At 49.1% G+C, this 18,843-nt stretch overlaps 2 protein-coding genes across 2 annotated transcripts; one reads left to right on the top strand and one right to left on the bottom strand.

The window, feature by feature from the left end:
• Positions 1–553: 553 nt before the first annotated feature.
• Positions 554–17,119, bottom strand: LOC125756465 (uncharacterized; the record flags this gene model as incomplete). Its single annotated transcript, XM_049411300.1, is given in 4 exon segments — positions 554–570; positions 2,859–3,156; positions 4,481–4,566; positions 16,834–17,119. Coding segments are annotated over 4 exon segments (687 nt in total), but the record flags the coding sequence as incomplete, so codon positions are not given.
• On the top strand, positions 7,645–12,598 carry LOC119393609 (uncharacterized). Its single transcript, XM_037660722.1, has 2 exons — positions 7,645–8,254; positions 11,608–12,598. Exons 1-2 carry the CDS (start codon positions 7,913–7,915, stop codon positions 11,773–11,775), a joined length of 510 nt encoding a protein of 169 aa, XP_037516650.1. The 5' UTR covers positions 7,645–7,912; the 3' UTR covers positions 11,776–12,598.
• Positions 17,120–18,843: the final 1,724 nt, after the last annotated feature.

The raw sequence follows: 18,843 nt of genomic DNA, 5'->3' as shown, positions 1-18,843 counted from the left end.
CGATATCACGCACGTTACGACGTATGCCCCTATGGGGAACCTGCGCTGGAGTTTCCGCGGACAGGCTGCGCCGCCCTGCCGGGCACGGCCGGAAACACTCGGGCATACAAACAAATACGAGTGGCTGACAACGTAGTGGTTATGGCGCTCGACTGCAGACCCGAAAGTCGCGGGATCGAATCCCGGCCGCGGCGGCTGCATTTTCGATGGAGGCGAAAATGTTTGAGGCCCCGTGTACTTGGATTTAGGTGCACGTTAAAGAACCCCCAGGTGGTCGAAATTTCCGGAGCCCTCCACTACGGCGTCTCTCATAATCATATCGTGGTTTTGGGACGTTAAACCCCAGATATCATCATCATCATCATCATCATCATCGAGTGGCTGCTAACGTGAACCATGCTGCCGTGCGCGATCATCAAACGAAGAAAAAAGCGTCGATACCGGCGGTATTGTTGTATCCACAAATGCCACAATCAAAAATGTCTTTAATAACTGAAACAAAAAAAATAGTCCAGAGCATAGTTGACTCCCTTCGGCCCTGCTTTCCACCGATCTACATGGGTTGGCGCTCTGGAAAACATCACAAATCTTTTATTTGAAACTGGCCTTGAAAAAGTCAAAGAAAGCACATGACAGCTTAGGTTGCGTAAGCATCGCGCCGTACATTAAACATACCGTATTTACTCGATTGTAACATGACCACGATTGTAACGCCAAGTGTGACATTTCATTACGTCCAGGAAGAAAAAAATAGAATCTCGGTATTCGATTGTAACGCGAGGATCGACTATAGGTTGCAAAAAATCTAGAAAAAAAAACTCGTGTTACATTCGAGTAAAACGGTATTATACGTCACTGTCACGTGCACAGCTCTACACCGGTTACAAGTCCATGACCGCTAGAAACACCGTTGTCTATGCATGTTCCATTGCTGATCACACACTGCATGTCAAACTCGGAACCACCACGAAGTCAATTAGCACTAGGTTCCTCAAAGGCATTTTTTTAAAGTATCAGGCAAAGACGACGCCCGATCGCAAGTTTGCAAACGGTCTGCAGTCGATGGCGAGTCGACGTCGTTAAAGCACGAGACCTGCGACATGTTTGTATTTCCGCTAACACCACTGATCTCTACTTTACACCGGCCTTTTTGCATTTATTTCGCGCTTCGCCGTCAACTTCAAAAACGTTGTTTGTAAAGACTGCGATACGAACATTTAGTGGGCACATGAAAGCCGTTAAAAATTTTTAGCGGCTTGCATGTGCCCAGTAAATGCTCGTATCGCAGTCTTTACACCGTAAAGCAAAGCGTGCAGCGAAACAGCTTCTGTAATATGAGAGCTGTAACTACAGATTACGTAATTGTGATATGCTCGCTCAAAACAGCTGTCACTCACTGAGCCGAATGTTCTCACTGCTGCCTGAGGCACTAATTTTATTTCAAGCGGGTGCACAACGAGCACACTGCATACACCGTCAAGCTTGCTAGCGCTATTTGAACACGCTTACCTGTAAGTTTACGTCGTGCGGTGCTTACTTCGCCGAAAGGTCACAAGCGCTGTCTCTTCGAAAAACAGCTTCTTCCACGTCATAGACATACTTCTCATTGCCAATGACAGCTTCCTTCCTTTCGACAGCACACTCTCGCGAAGGTACCCGTCCGCACACATCAGCGGAGAATAATCGGTGGCATCGCTGCTCGCCCGCTGCGCCACAGTGCAGCGAAGTGTCCCGATCTTCGCTAGTCTTGCGCGTTCCAAAGTACCTACAAAACGACGCACATCGAGTAAAAGCCGCGGTAGAGTCGAATACCGTTCAGCATGCGTTTGAACTGGTTTGAACGTGCCACGAGGTATGTGAGGGCACGTTGAAACGTGCCGTCGTACGCCTCGCGGCGGCTTTGTATTACTGGTTGTTTCTCAACTAGCTCGCCAGGGCGGCGCAGCTTGTACATTTTAGGCACGCCACCTGGGCAGCGCTGGCTACCCATAGAGCTGTGTCAACAAATGTTATCTTTCTGTCTGCTCTCTACAATTCGAAATCACACGGCAGAGACCTATTCATCAACGGCAAAACGCACGCGCAGGTGCAAGTCTCTTGAGTGTGTTTCCGCCACCACCATGGACGTGTGCATATACAGGTGGCAGCCGCAGAACACCGGTGTAGAAAATGTTCGTTGGCAGGAGCGCGCTGGCTGCGGCGGTAAAAAGTATTGCTAGTGAGTCACATACGCTGCCCTTGCAACGTGGTTACCAACAAAAGGACGCGGTGGAGATCTTAACACGTTTGCCCCTTCACGACAAGCGTGTCGCAGTTTGTTACGGAGAAATCGGTGACGGAAGAAGAGACCTAGAAGAGATCTGACACTTCTTTTGTCAACTTTTGCGTGTCGTTTAGGATGACGTCAAAATAAACGAGAAATGACCAGTGACCCTGATAAAATATCAGATTGCCATATCAGAAGCGGCTGATCGAGGACAAGCCCACGATCGAGAAAGCATCAATTATTGGAAAACGGCACATACAAATACGCATTTGACTGGCGCACTTTCGACTGTCTCATTTGTGTACACCCGCATTTGTGTGCACTCGCCGGCGCTGGGTTTTTCGCAAACTGTGCCGCCACCGCAGCCTCTCCCGAAACCTGTAACTCACGGAAGCGTCGCCTAATATTTAATTATCCATGATGCTACAGAGCACGGCCGTACGATCACGTCGGCATGTCCCTGCCACAGCTGCCTCGCATTTGATCATCCACTTGAAATGTGACCTTACACGCGCGTATGACGTCTGTGAGGACGTTGCTCGGGAGCGCCCTAAACGGACGCTAATCATCTGCAGAACAAGCGCCATCTCACCTGAAGGAGGCGTTGTGAAAACCGTGGTTGCCTCGCTGCTGCATACCGTTGCACCACATGCCTTGACTTCGACTGTGTGCTGCGCAGACGACGACAGGTTGAGCAGGGGCAGACTGTAGGATGTTGATTCCTGTGTGCTTCCGTCGAGAATGACAGTCGACGTTTCCAGGCGTAGTTCTTCTCGGTAATCGGAGTGCACAGGTTGGTCGTTACATGCCCTGTAATAGTCCTCGTCATCGTCGCAGACGCGCGAAGTGGGGACTGGTATTTTCACGGTTGCGTAAAAGGACCGAGAAATCTGCAAGGGTCAATGCATGAAATCGTGAAAGACTACAAAAAAAAAATTCTACGATTGCCGATGATAATCCGGGTGTCTCGTCAAAGGTAGCCAAGCTACATGTGCAATATTTCTCATTCCATACGAATGTCTTCAAGGTGTTTGCTGTTGCCCAATATCTAGGCTACAATCTGCAAACGCTTTACGATATCAGGTGCAAATGTGGATTATACCCGAGCCTTTACAAATGATTAGCCGTACCAGAACTTGGTACGTATATAATTATGTTCCTTTATATACTAAATATATATGGCATACTCTTGAATGCCCTGCCGTCGACATCAGATTTGGAAGCTCGAGGTCAACTGCGATTTTAGTGTTAAAGTGCACTCAAAGGTCAGAAATAAGCGGACAGAGATTGTGTCGCACTGTTGCGTATCTAAATACCTCATCAGCAAACGACGGTGTACGATGGCGCCTTCGCGCCGAGCCCCTGCAATACGACCGCTGTGATGGTTCCACACGAGCTGCTTTGATGGCTATTCGTATTTCACTCGCATGTGATATCAAAAGCACCGTGCAACCTAAGCTTTAGGCGCACAAGAACGGTTGGGGAACTCCACCTCAAAGTTTTGCTCTACAATCTGCCCGACTTTATGGTTATGCCTGTCTGCTACTGCAAACAGTTGCATTTGCCGTCTGATCGCTGTCTATTTGCCTTCAACTGCTTCTGAGACTCACGGATCGATTTGATCGGCAACCACGTTCTTTTCTTACAACATTGATCTCTGCTCCACAGATCCACAATCACCGATCTTCAATCCCAAAACAACTTCACGGTCAGCTGTTACGTTGTTTTAGATGAGAAAAATTGGTTAGATATAAGGCTATCACTTAAGACGGCTGAAATTTTAAAGAAGGGCGAGTTGTTATATGTGCGGATTAATCCAACTGCAACCTTTATTGAAGTAACGATGTTTGGGTATGCACGTGACTTGGGTGATATGCACTTAAATCCCACACTGACCCTGCACAAAATTTCCCTGCTCCATGTGAAGGGGGAACTGTTTTTAAAATGACAGCGATTCGGCAGAGGCAAATGCATGCGCACGGAGGTGGGGGCGGCCGCCCCCCCTAGTCACCTAAGAGGGGGGGGGGGGGGGGGCGCAAGGTCTGCCCCATACAATGACTTAGTGAGGGGGGGGGTGGGCTGCGATGAGCCTTCACCCCCCCCCTCCTGATGAGGAATCCTCTGCACCCCTATGGGCGGAGGCTTATATGCGAAATGGTCGATTGGACTTGCTTTGTTCATGCCCGACTTCAAAGCCACTGCACTGGAACTTACCACGAACCTTCGCACAGGACTCGCCGCATGCCAGGAAATGATAGCACTTGTTGGGTCAATGGTCTGAGCTTTTAAGTTAGCAGGAGCTGCAAGGAATGTAATATCAATCAATCAATGAATCAATCAATTGGCATGTACAGGATATACAATAACAATATTAAAGAAAGGCTACAGGCAAATGTAAGTGAAAAAAAAGAAAATATACACGCAAGAATTATGATAATTGTTGGGGTTTAACGTCCCAAAACCTGGATATAATTATGAGGGACGCCGTAGTGAAGGGCTCCGGATATTTCGCCCACCTGGAGTTCTTTAATGTGCACCTAAATTTAAACACACGGGCATCAAGCATTTTCGCCTCCATCGAAAATACGGCCGCCGCAGCCGGGATTCCATCCCGCGACCTTCGGCTCAGCAATCGAGCACCATAACTACTAGACTGCCGTGGTGGGTTTACGAACAATGATAGCAGTCGGCCATAATGAAAGAATATAAACACAAGAAATTCAAACGGACAATAATAGTGCGGACAGTTTGCGTACAACAGAAGTAAATGTGAGCTTGAAATGAGTGTCGGAACTCGTGATTGCAATGCAGTCGCCGGGCAGATTCCACGGACCGACGTGTCTGTCCTCCGAAACATCCCACGAAAGCACGGACAATTTTATGAGCACCTCCTTCGGTGCGCCAGCGAAAGCCGGTTGTGGTTTAAATATCGAGTCAGAGCTCAGAGTTAAAGGGGTATGACACAAAATTTCGCGGCCGAGATAGCGAGCGGGATCGATTTTCGTGAACATGCGTATATCACAATCAAAATATCACCAGCGAGTATAGCTTGGAAGGTATCTGAAATGAATTTTGAAGTTTGCGTGAGCGATCGATACCCTCGCGCTACTGACACCCTCAAAGGTGACCCTCGGTGAAACCCTACTCCCCTCACATGACCACGCTGCAACAAGTTATGATGACGTCCTAGCCGCCATGTTTTTTTTTCTTTTTTTTTTTTTGCCGCGTTCGCTCTAGCAGCCTACTTCTCGGCGGCTGCTCGCCAACCGCGCGGAAGTGCGTCACAGTTCTGTGTGCTGACGTGATCGAGCGCTGCACCCGCTAGGTGGTGACGATTGCACTCGAAGGCTTGTCGTTTGTGAAACCGAAACTGACACTGGCAGGTAGTTAAATATCTGTCACGCGCTGCAGCAAACGATGTGCCGTGTTATGACTAACAGGCCCCCAGCGACACATTGCAGCAAAAAAACGCCAGGCCAAAATTTTTGTGTCAGTGCCCTTTGAACAAATTGAACAAAAATGCATATTTTGAACTCATGCAGGGACAAATATTTCAATACATGTACATTCGGCTGAAACACGATGAATTTTCAGACTAGTAAACGATAATTAAATAGCGCTACAGTACAACACGTGCGAAATGAGTTGACATGTACTTGATATTCAAGAATATTGTTTCGTGTCTGGAGTTGAAGCAACTCTTGTTGTCACTGGTTGACTGTAGTGCGGATACTCTCTTCTCATGCCTTTGTGCCGGTCATATGGCTCTTCCTATTGACTGACTGGCCACTCGCTCCTCCGTCTCTCCTCGCTTAAATCGGCTTCCGACTAGTTCTAGAGATTTCTATCTTATGGGAAAACATGGGAAGCCAGAGAAATCCAGGGACCTTCGCGTACTTTCTCATGGCGTCGGTTCTCGTGCCATCTCAGGCGTGCTGGCGATGCGGTAGCGTAATGTTGCGTGTTCTAGAATAGACTCGGTGTTTCGCGTTCCAGCGGTTTTGAGCACTCAAGCCGCGTCCTTGGCGAGGTATCTCGTGGCCTACGGTTGTAAATTGAGGCTGGCTCTTCGAAATTATGCCGCACGATTTGTGTAGGGACACTTTTGTGATAATAAGGGAGTATGAGAAAAGGTTTTGAACAATGTCTGAAACATTGTTTCAACCCTTTCGAAAACAGCGATTAAAAATGGACGCCGTTCCAAGCAGCAACGAGGAGGTCCCCGGGGACGCACGCTTGGGCCATGCTCGCTGGTGTGTCTCTATTAGCTATATTAGGGAATTTTAGCGTGCATGGCATTCCGGTACATGCAAGTCTAGGGGCCTATGGAATATCGGCATAGCGAATGCACACCAGCGGATAAATAAATACGTTAGGTTTCTACAACAATTCTGTGCTTGAGAGGTCCTTCTTTGCGCCGCCAGATGGCTCCATCTATCCGGCCTCTCACGGTTACTGCTGCAGTAACCCGGTATTACGCCAGTGCAAAGAAGTCTACGTACGAACTAAAATTCACTATTAATGCTACCTGCGTGTTAATTGTTAACGATGATATTTATCTATACGCTCCTCCACTTTAATAGCTTGTGGTCGTATTGGCGTGTACCCTATAGGTGTAATGAAACGACAGACTCGTTCAGCTTTTTTCGCGCTTCCAACAAAACAACTGCAGCTTGTCGGGCCGATAGGCCCTTATCTGCAGCACGCACGTTGGAAGCAGGGGGAGGAGAACACACGCGCATTGCCCATGCGCGTGACGAGCGGCAGCGGCGGAAAGCCACAGGGGGCGTGAAGATGGCTGGCGGATAAGAAGGGAGGCGAGACAAGCCCCAGGGCTTTTTGGTGGGCGGCAGGACGATGGGATGCGGCGACGGTCGCGCTAGGCGCGACGGTTTCCTCCGTGAGTGCTGCAGAGCAGAGGCCACGCCGGTTTGGGACGTCCGCTAATAGGAGTCGTTGGCTCGTCTTCTACTGCGAGTTGCGCGTGAGTTTGCTTTCCTGCCGTTATGTTTCGCGCGTAGGTTCCATTTGACCGCCAGTCTGCGGGGACTGTTCGTTCCGGGCTTTTGGCTCTCCTGTATACGTTAGTGCCGTGTTGTGCCGGTCTGGAAGGCCGGTGGTGATTCTTTTGAGTCGTGAATTAAAACGGTTCTTGTTCCCAGCGGTGCTGGCTTGTGTCGTGCGAATTACGGCTCACTGACCCCCCTGAGCGGAGGCGGGGCCTTCATCTGGCGCCCAACGTGGGGCCCGATGAAGGCCCCGCCTCCGCTCAGGGGGGTCAGTGAGCCGTAATTCGCACGACACAAGCCAGCACCGCTGGGAACAAGAACCAAGAAAGTGATAGGACCCCGGGGGTCGGTCCAACCCAATGACCTCACCGATGACCCCACCAAGGGCTCTAGACCCATTCAGCCACCACAATCTGCCTGCTCCGTCCGCCTTCCCGTCAGCTACCCAGGAACGTGGGACACCCACACCGGGCGTCTCGACCCAAGGCCAGCCCGTAGCGGTCGCCGCCCATTCTAGTGCCGGAGGCACAAGTAGGAACCCTCCGGTATGCTTCCAGTGTGGAGGTCGGGGCCACTATAGGAGCCAGTGCCCAAGCAGACCACGTTCTGGCCGCTGGGGAAACGATCGGGGCCGGCGATGGTGAGCGCATGCCAATCGCCGGCCAGCATTCCACCGCCCCCCGGGGTCCTCTCACTTTACGCAGGTCCTGGAAGAACTACTGCGGCTCCTCTGTGGGCTACGACGCGTCTTCAAGAGCAGCCAGCCACGCTGCAGAGGCCAGGCCACCGGGTGTTTTGGTCTTCACATCATCCAGCCGCCAGGAATCACAGCCGCGGCAAACCTTCGACAAAGCAACGCACGCCCAAAGGGACAAGGCCGCATCCCTTCCCGCTCGGACAACTGCCAGAGAACCAAGCAACCAACGCTCCTGCGAAGTACTCCCCGCCCGATAACAGCCATGGTGTACTCAACAATACGGTGAGCGATCGTCCGTCTACATTCACTCCCCTCGCTGCCCACGCCGATAAAGCACCATTAGTGATGGTTTCCATGGCAGGAGTAAAGGTCCCGGCTCTGTTAGATACTGGTTCAGCTGTTTCTGTTTTCGGGGATCGCATTAAGAATACCTGCGAGATGAAAGGCTTAACTTTGCGAAGTGTGAGCACTAATCTGCGCGTGGCCTCTGCTCATGTTGTCCCTGCTACGCTTGCAGCTCGCTTAGCGGTTAGACTCGACGGGCGAAAACTTCGGCAACGTTTCCTACACCTACCCGGACTTTCCTGCCCCGTAATTTTGGGACGCAATTTTATAGCGAAGTCGGGTATCGTGCTTGATGTCCGTACGGGCACCTACAGCCATGGCATCAATGCAAAACCACTCGCGTTTGTGACTACTTCGCCACAACCCCAGTCTGATCTGCTTGCAACAAATGTGCATCCGTTCTTCGAGGCCAGGGAGGACTTCTTCACTATTATCGAATCCTTCAAAGGGCCATCACAGCTAAAAGCTAGAATCGAAACAGCCCTAAAGCCCTTTGCGGCAATGTTCACAGAGGCTCCTGGCAGAGTTAATGTATTGGAACACACGATCGACACAGGCGACGTCCGCCCTATCCGTTTCAATCCTCGTCCCCTGAGCGTCCACAAGCGTGAACTTCTGGACGCTGCCCTCGACGAAATGCTCGCCACCGGTGCTGTAAGAGCGTCCAACAGTCCCTGGGCGTTTCCAGTTGTTTTAGCTCCAAAGAAGGACGGTTCTGCTCGGTTGTGCGTTGATTACCGGCGGTTAAACGCCGTCACGGTTCGAGACTCGTACCCCTTCCCATCAATCGACTCTGTTATGTACTCCCTTGGAGCCGCCAAATTCTTCACTACCCTTGACTGTAGCAGAGGCTTCCTGCAGATCCCGTTAGCAGAGCGCGATGCTCAGAAAACGGCATTTACTTGCCACAGGGGATTGTTTGAGTTTTCGAGGTTACCTTTCGGATTGTGCAATTCACCGGCCACATTTCAGCGCGTCATGGACATTGTGCTTCGAGATGCCAAATTCAACTACGCAATGGCTTACATGGACGACGTGGTAGTCTTTTCGCAAACCTTTGACGAGCACCTGACCCACCTAACCACTGTACTACAACGAATGCAGGACGCGGGCATCACCGTCAACCCCCGGAAAGTTCAGTTGGTCTCAAACAGGATAAACCTACTAGGTTTCATTGTCGAGCAAGGCACAATACGGCCAGATGAACAGAAACTTCAGGCCATCCTGCATTTTCCACCACCAACGGGCGTTAAGAGCCTGCAACGGTTTTTGGGTATGGCGGGCTTCTACCGTCACTTCATTCCTCACTGCGCCGATCTGGCAAGACCACTTCACCAGCTCCTGCGCAAGGGTGCCCATTGGTCTTGGACTAACATGGAGCAGGCAGCCTTCCAGGCTCTGTCGGAGGCTATCGCTGATACAGCACGGCTGCGCCTCCCTGACCTAAACTTACCCTTCACGGTGCAGACCGACGCAAGCGATTATGGCCTTGGAGCAGTTTTGCTCCAGGAATATCAAGGGATGCTTTACCCGCTAGCATTTGCGAGCCACACGCTCTCAGGCGCAGAAAGGAACTACACCGTAACAGAGAAAGAATGCCTTGCAATCGTATTCGCACTGAAGAAATTCGACATGTATCTGGATGGAGCTGCATTTACGATTCAAACCGATCACCAGGCGCTGTCATGGCTGTCAAAGCTACAAAACCCATCCGGTCGTCTGGCCCGGTGGGCCCTTTCTCTTCAGAAATATAACTACAGAGTGGAGTACAGGAAAGGCACTGGCAACAAAGTGGCTGACGCGCTTTCCCGAGCGCCACTGTCAGGGGATGGCGAACCAGCCGCCGATGTCCTGGTCGTGACAGTCCCTGAAGAAGTCTGGGGAACACTGGTCTCACGACAGCAGCTCCTCGACGCTCAGAGAAGCGACGACCAGTGCAAGCAGATATGCAGTGGCCTGGGCGCTGCTGTTCCACCGGGAACACACGGTCCGCAAACACCTATGGCAGCTACTTGCAATCCGAGGACGGCCTGCTCTTGCGTTACGACCCCTCACTTGAGACTCATGATGACGAGTCCCCGTTCCGTGTTTTCATTCCTCGGACTCTACGCACTACTTTCATGGCGTACTTTCATGACACACGCCTCGCTGGTCACAGTGATGGCAAGAGAACTTTTGAAAAGCTGTGTCGCGTCGCCACATGGCCGCACATGAGAAAGGACGTCATAACATACGTCCAAACTTGCCCTACCTGCCAGACCGCAAAACCGAGGGGAGGCAAACCACCGGGCCTCATGCAATCTGTAGAAAGCAGGTATCCATGGGAAATCGTTGCCTGTGATGCAATGGGCCCGTACCCCAGATCAGCTAAGGGGTGTCGATATTTGTTAGTACTCACGGACCACTTTTCTAAATGGGTAGAGCTGTACCCGCTACGCCGGCTGGATTCAAAAATAATCTGGGATTGTCTGCTGCAGACGTTCACTCGCTTCGGTTTTCCAAAGCAGCTAATAACAGATAATGCCACATATTTCACAGGCAGAATATTTGCGGACACTTGCAAAGTTCTTGGTGTACACCACAAAAGAACGACACCTTACCACCCTCAGGCCAACATTACTGAGCGCGTCAACAGAAACCTTAAAACAATGTTGGTGGCTTTCACTGACCGGCACAGGGACTGGGATGCCCGCGTACAGGAAATGGCATTCGCCACGCGAACAACGGTGAATCGTTCAACTGGATTTACTCCGGCAGCCATTCTATTAGGTCGCGAGCTCAAGTTTCCTATCGAACATGAGCTCACCCATGACTCCGAATCACCGCGCTGTAACTACGCGACGTTCGCGCAAAATCTCTCCAGTCGCTGGAGCGAAACTTTGCGGGAGGCCAGAGAGAACTTGGAACTGGCCCGCCTGGAACATTGCAATCAATACAACAAGGGCAGGCGACCTCTAGAGTTCGCGGTTGGTGATGAGGTGCTCCGCCGCACGCATCCACTCAGTGATGCAGCAAAAGGGTTTGCTGCCTCCCTCGCACCACGATGGGACGGTCCCTACGTGATTACAAAGCGAATTTCTAGGTTGGCATACCTTCTCAAAAACAAACGCGGTGGTCGAGTAACAGGCCCTGTAAATGTGTGCGACCTCAAAGCTTACTACGAGCGCCCGCTAGACGCGTAAACACATTCCCCCGCTACCGTCGACATTGCTGTCCTGGGTATTCGCTGTTTGTCAATCAGGATGCGGTGCCTTTTTGTTGTCTTGCTGTAATAACCTTGCCTTTCGCAGAACACCCCGCAGCAACTTCAGTGCCAACTAGCCCGCGACAAAGCACAAGGCTGGCACCCATCACGGAACGCCGACACAGGCTGCTGTGAACGCCGACACACGCTACGTGCACGTTCCATTCTGTGCAACCGGTGGGACAGACAGGGCACGAATGGTTATGTGGTGTGACGTGTGGGCCGGCTCCGTTCGGTGTAACCATCAGGACAAAGACATGCGACGAATGGTGATGTGTTGCGGTGCCTGACAAACTGTGTAGACAAGGACATGCGACATCAGGACAAAGACATGCGACGAATGGTGATGTGTTGTGGTGCCCGACAAACTGTGTAGACAAGGACATGCGACACATTATGAACTGTTGTGGTTCCCGACGAACTGTGTAGACTAATTCAGAACTGCTTCTCAGTTACCCTTTTCTATTTTCTGTGGTGTTCATTATTGTACTTAGTAGTCGCTGGAAAATGACACTCATTGGAGTGTCCATTCTTGTGTGGGGGGGAGTGTCGGGCCGATAGGCCCTTATCTGCAGCACGCACGTTGGAAGCAGGGGGAGGAGAACACGCGCGCATTGCCCATGCGCGTGACGAGCGGCAGCGGCGGAAAGCCACAGGGGGCGTGAAGATGGCTGGCGGATAAGAAGGGAGGCGAGACAAGCCCCAGGGCTTTTTGGTGGGCGGCAGGACGATGGGATGCGGCGACGGTCGCGCTAGGCGCGACGGTTTCCTCCGTGAGTGCTGCAGAGCAGAGGCCACGCCGGTTTGGGACGTCCGCTAATAGGAGTCGTTGGCTCGTCTTCTACTGCGAGTTGCGCGTGAGTTTACTTTCCTGCCGTTATGTTTCGCGCGTAGGTTCCATTTGACCGCCAGTCTGCGGGGACTGTTCGTTCCGGGCTTTTGGCTCTCCTGTATACGTTAGTGCCGTGTTGTGCCGGTCTGGAAGGCCGGTGGTGATTCTTTTGAGTCGTGAATTAAAACGGTTCTTGTTCCCAGCGGTGCTGGCTTGTGTCGTGCGAATTACGGCTCACTGACCCCCCTGAGCGGAGGCGGGGCCTTCAAGCTCATAACGGTTTCCCGACATGACAACTTACGAGCACATGTCGTATCATGCTCTTTCCTTTCGTCTGTCTTTTCTTGGTGGTTTGCGTCTTGTAATTTCATGAAATTTTTCAAAACGGCGCGAGGAAGATAAGGCATGAAGAGTGAGAGCGTTTCCAGGCGTCGGCGCCACTCGGCGACACGATAAGAACACTCGGATCGTCGACACCATTGCTACTAGCGCATCGTCACTCAGGATAGTATGCGCCACACTGAACACGTCATAGTAGTGTCAATGTCTCAGGGAGCTGAAAGCCCTTGTGAGCTTTCGTACGCTTTTGCCCTCGAAATAAAATAACTTCCGGGGGAGGGACGCCATTCAAATTTGGTCTAAAATACTTCTGCCTACCGAACAATCGAATGAAGGACACATCTCCAGCGTGAAATTTTATGTCAGTGCCCCTTTAATATTTTTATGCAGTTAATAACAAGAGGCCCCGCTGCAGTTCCTAACTGTGGGACCTCTTCCTGAACGACTTCTTCTGTATGAAGAAGAGTCATATGGAAATAAATAAAATTGAACTTGACCTGAACACCACAAAGCTTTGTAGAAACAATGACTCTGAATTATAAACGTAATAAAGTAAAAAATAAACATTTCAAAGGCATTTTATTCTGTGGATGGTTGAGTGTTGGCTACGGAAGGCAGAAACATGACGAGGTATGTTGTCTGCGATTAGTCGTACGCGGATTTCGAGAAATGGTTGAACTTAGGAGTTAAAGGCAGGTGGGAAGGTCATGAAAGAGCGTGAGAATAAACGGTAAATATGTGGCGATTTATTGATTGACGAGGTAGTGGCCGTGACAATAACGCAAAAGTGCTAGAACAAGGTCCAGAGTCAGTCTTAGCGAAACAGCGATGGTATGTATGCGTAAAATGTTTCTGCAGCCGCTCGCTAGTGTCACTGACAGATTTTTCCAGGCTTTTCCGATCAGAACCCATGTTCCAGTTGTTGAAAACAGAGTATCGTGTGCAACTTACAGAAAGGTGTCGGAGAGCTCAATTCTTTCGATGGTCTCTAAAGAGAGCCGTTTGAGCTAAGACTACTCCCTCCCTCCACACCCCTTTCGATTGCAAATTATTTAGTGGGAGTAGAAAAAGGTAAGGAAGTATCAAAGTTCACGGAGGGCTACGTATGCACCAGCGGACACCACTGCCATTTCTGCGTGCGCGCTCAAGGCGAAGTATAGTTGGCTGACCTTCAGGCAACGCAGAACTTCAAACGAATCAGTTGGATGCATTGAAATGATGAGAAGGCTCCGTGCACCATTGGGAATGTTGCACGGAGCCAACGTGTCGACGAATGGACAATGACCACGACGTAAACAATTTTATCTCGTCGAAACGTTACTCCAGCGACTTTCATTGATCGACGACTTCTCAGCACTATGGTAGCCTTATATGTATCATGGTTATCTTCCGGCCAATTAGACAATTGAGCAAAGGAAAGCATATATAGGTGAAAAATTTGCTGTACTTGGTGGAGTTTGGAGGGTTCGGACCACACCGAGGAAACTGGTAACTTTTCGTCCGCTTTAATTCCTTTTAATTGAGGTCATATCATTACACTACAGTTAAAAACGTCAAATCATGTCCCGTACACTTTCCTTGGCTCAACTGGCTGTTGGTTTCGTTGGTTATGTCTAACAAAGAAACGAGCCCCTCGCACTATTCTTCCCCTTCTATACTGTTATATATATATATATATATATATATATATATATATATATATATATATAACTGTAGATATGGTTCAATGGGCCAGTTCTTCTCGGGTAATGGGTATATTACAGCGGAGGCGTTGTCAACAGTGATATAAATATTTATTTATTTGCCAACAGTTTCGGGAGGGGGCCTCCCTTCTTCGGGGGATGAGTTAAAACTGACGTCGAAGTTCGGTCTTGCTTCTTGCCGCGTCGCTCTCGCCTTCAATGACATTTCAGAGAGTGGGGGAGATAGATTACGAGAAAAAAACAGAAAAAAAGAAAAAAAAAGAAAGAGGAGAGAGAAGAACACCGACGAAGTCAGAAAGCGAGGCGAGGAAAAAAAAAAAAAAGAGGAAAAAAAAAGAAAGAGAGAAAAAGAAAAATGCTAACTGTGTATGGCATTAAGTCGTTAAAGGTGTTTGTCGGTTCGCGTCGGGCGCAGGGCCACCCAAAATTGTTGTCGCGGAGGGCAGAATGGGGCACCTGAGGGAAGAGCGCCCCTTAATGGGTCGGCATCCCGCCTTTCATCTCCGCCCACTCCCTGTGAATAGGCTCCAAGTGGTAGACGAGCGTAAGCACTTTACATTGTACAAGTAGTGAAAAGCATGAACAAAAAATAAACAGAAAAGGGAGAAAAGAAAAGAAAAGCAAGAAAGTAAACGACATTGCACACGTACGAGCCAGTCAAGAAACAGGCATGGTCCCAATTATGATTCCGTGTTGTCAAATTCATTTTGGCTTATCTCTCGGAGGCAGGAAAGTCTTCCAGGGTCCTCATTGATGCCGGCTGATAATGTTCTAAATTTAAAGATAAAATCTTCCACGTATATATATATATATATATATATATATATATATATATATATATATATATATAAAAATTAGGCTCGACGCGCGTCTAATTTAAACAACAAAGCCGTTGAGTCATTTGTGTGAGCACATAATTTCATTTGCGTAAGACAATATTAACGCTGGTTTGGCCTGACCACAAGAGCTGACCTGTGGAAATGCCTGACGAGATAACTCCGTAGCTCATTATGCTCGTATCAGACTGCGTGCGGCATTGCGCTTTTCTAGTAATCCTAGCAACGAGAGTTAGAAGTGAGCATAAACACTTTGGTATGTGGGTTTACAGTAGCACAGACATCGTGCAATGTGACGCTATCAAAGAAACACTTATTGTTGAGGTATTTACATGTCGGTAAATAACATTATATATTATGGTTTCGAATAAAGCAACTTCGTTTTGCAGAAATAAGTGCTACACGTCCATGTGAGTTTGATGTGGGCATAATATGCTAAAGCTTTAACTTTTGTGACTGCCTAGCAAATCGAAGTTGCGAACAGCACAAATTCTTGGTAATCGCGACTAAGCATTTTTCCGGAATCTAGGTAATTGCTTGTAAATAGACAGGGCGTGCAAACACGGACACAAGAAGCAAGTCAGGACACCACAAACGCCGGCTAACAACTGAAGAGACGCACAACGGCGGAAAAGAAAGAAGGCACGAAAACTTATCTGCGCATGCCCATGCAACAGGCGAACCTATCAATCCGGCACGCGTGGCGGTCTACGTGGAAGATAATTGTTAAGGCATTTTATTTCATCTTTATGCTTTCATCTTTATCTTACGTATAGCTTACCTAATAAGCTAGGTAAGATTTGTGCCCCTGTGCAGAGGAAGAATGAGCGAGTAAAAGACAAGAAGCGGACCGATATTTGTTTCGTAAAACACACCAACAAATTCACTGATTGCCGTACGAGTGTGGTGTATAAAGTCCCTTTCAGCTGCGGCCGCTTCTACATAGGACAGACGGGCCGATGCATTAACCAGAGATTGTTGGAACATAAGAGATCGCTTACAGGAGGCTCACCTTCTAATCTATCTTTACATTGTCGAGATTGTAAGTGCACGCCGAAATTTGATGAATGCGCAGTGTTGTAATGGCATAGAAATGAAGAAACGCGCCTGATGATTGAAGCGTGGCATATCGAGAATAATGGTAGCGCATGCGTGAGCCAACCGTCGAATAACTTGCATAAAAATGAAATAAAATGCCTTAGCAGTTATCTTCCACGTAGACCGCCACGCGTGCCGGATGAATAGGTTCGCCTGTTGCATGGGCATGCGCAGATAAGTTTTCGTGCCTTCTTTCTTTTCAGCCGTTGTGCGTCTGTTCAGTTGTTAGTCGGCGTTTGTGGTGTCCTGACTTCCTTCTTGTGTCCGTGTTTGCACGCCCTGTCTTTTTAGAATGAATACTTACCAACTAGCTCAGCTCTCTGTTCTCGGTAATTGCGCTGTGATTTTTTCCTTCAGGCATAGTTTCCCATATGCAAATTACATTCCTCTCAAAGGGGCTCGACATGATTCCATATGAGATACTTCACAGTGTTTTATTCAATATATGTTTGACTTCGACTCACCCACAGGAGCTGTTTCCATCGTCACCGATGTCTCGGGACCTACGAGATCTTCCCCGAAGTCCCCGACTCCACGCGCCCTGGCAAACAGTGTGTATTCGCGTCCAGGCTTCAAAGGCAGCGTGACATTGAGGTCTTTCTTGCGATCTGGCGCGTCGACAGGTAAATCGAAATCCTTCGCTGGTTCGCTGCTTTGCTCATTTGGTTCCCATCGTAGGCGATAGCCGACTGGTTTGGAGTTCCAAGACGTTGGCTCAAAGATGGTCACTGCCAGTTCTCCCGCGTTATCCTGGTTTGTTTCCGGCTGCGACTGCCGCACGATATCCGCTGGCGCTCCCGGATCTGAAAAAAAATTGCGCGCTGCATTTCTAAAACAGTGATATGCACATTTTTTAGAGCGCCACCCATTTTAAAGAAGCCACCCAATTCTCTTTCTTCTGTTTTGGTTGGGTGTAACTGCTCTACAGGCCAAATAGACACAGTGCCGCCGCACAAAGCTTACATATAACCGCTGTGAAGAGCGACGTTATCGGCTTTACGCAGGAGGCTGCAACGTAGATATAATATAGTCACTTTTAAAACGCGTTAGAACGATCCCGACGGCTGCTGTAACATTTTTTAACGACTGGCGCTTAGATGTTTCATCGCTGCATTGGCTTGGATATACATGTGTTATCTCCATGTTTCTGTTTTGACGCCAAGTAATCAGTTGTTGACAGGATCTTTCAATTCACTGCGGCAATCCACAGACGCCGCTTCTCATCGAGTTGGCAGCCAGACAGACCACAGCTTGCGATGCTTCTTGCATGCCGCAAAGAAGACTTTCTGCACAACGTAGTTACCTCTGCTTATAAAGAACACACAGTGGCTCCCAAACGGTCTACTATGAATTAACATTACGTGCCTTTCTGAGTCTTTTTTTAAAGAAATTAAAATGTCCCTAAACTGTTCCAAAACACGCGGTTCAACGCACTCAAGCGAAAGCCAGAGAGGAAGAAAGATATTCCTGTGCCGATCACCAAATTATTTCTTCTTGCCCGATGAAAAAAAAATTGATTGCGAAGGCCCAACAGCAGCAGAACAAGTATCAGTTGCCTTAGCCATCCGGGCCAATCGGTGGACACATATTTAGAGCAATTCTAGAACAGCCGTACGCAACTTTAGTAAAGGATATGTGACAGAAGTAGCAACCAGGTTACTAGACAAGGTCAACAATGAGAAGATCGAAATCCGCTAGTTTCCTGCAAATATCGGGGTGTTGGACAGAACGCGGAGAAGCCTTAATGAGGTGGCAAATGAAGCAGCACGATGACTTTCTAGCCCTGCGCTCCAAGACCGAGAAACTTGCACCTCACCCGGGGAACACAGGGATCGACTATTAACCTATTGCGAAATCATGAAGCATTATTATCTAAGCAGAAGGGAATACTCAATGCCGCGTGGTAAGCTTAGCAGGGCACAAGCGGTCACATTACATTTGCTATAGATGAGGACATACCCAAGTCCAGATTTTATTAACAGGATATATCCGGAGAGGGAAATTCAAACCGACTGTAATAAATGTAATGTGTAATGGCGTCATTACTGTTGACCACATGCTTCGGCAGTGTCCCGCGGCCTTCATTGCTCTTGGCCACTACACTTACACTTACTACATCACACTTATTACGCTTATTACACTTACTAATGGCATCATTACTCTTGACCACATGCTTTGGCAGTGCCCCGCGGTCTTCGCAGACCGTGACAAGGAAGAAAAAGAATGGTGGCAAAAAATGTTGCACGCTGAATCTCTATCCGGCCAATTACGGGCTGTCCAGAAGGCCCGTGATGTGGCTGAAAAGCGTGGCTTGACAGTCCCAACGTGAGAGCGGCCCGCGTCAACCCAGGGTTGACCTTCAGAACCAAATAAAGTTCCTTATACCATATATGTAAAATAGCGGCGGAAAATGGCTACTTGTACGTGATTATATGAGGTCAAGAAGTGTATACCGTTTTTATATTTGAATTTGA

The sequence above is a fragment of the Rhipicephalus sanguineus genome, chromosome 1 (assembly GCF_013339695.2).
Source record: "Rhipicephalus sanguineus isolate Rsan-2018 chromosome 1, BIME_Rsan_1.4, whole genome shotgun sequence".
Lineage (NCBI taxonomy): Eukaryota > Metazoa > Arthropoda > Arachnida > Ixodida > Ixodidae > Rhipicephalus > Rhipicephalus sanguineus.
The sequence above is the reverse complement of the archived record's forward strand: the minus strand, read 5'-3'. Positions and strand labels throughout refer to the sequence as shown.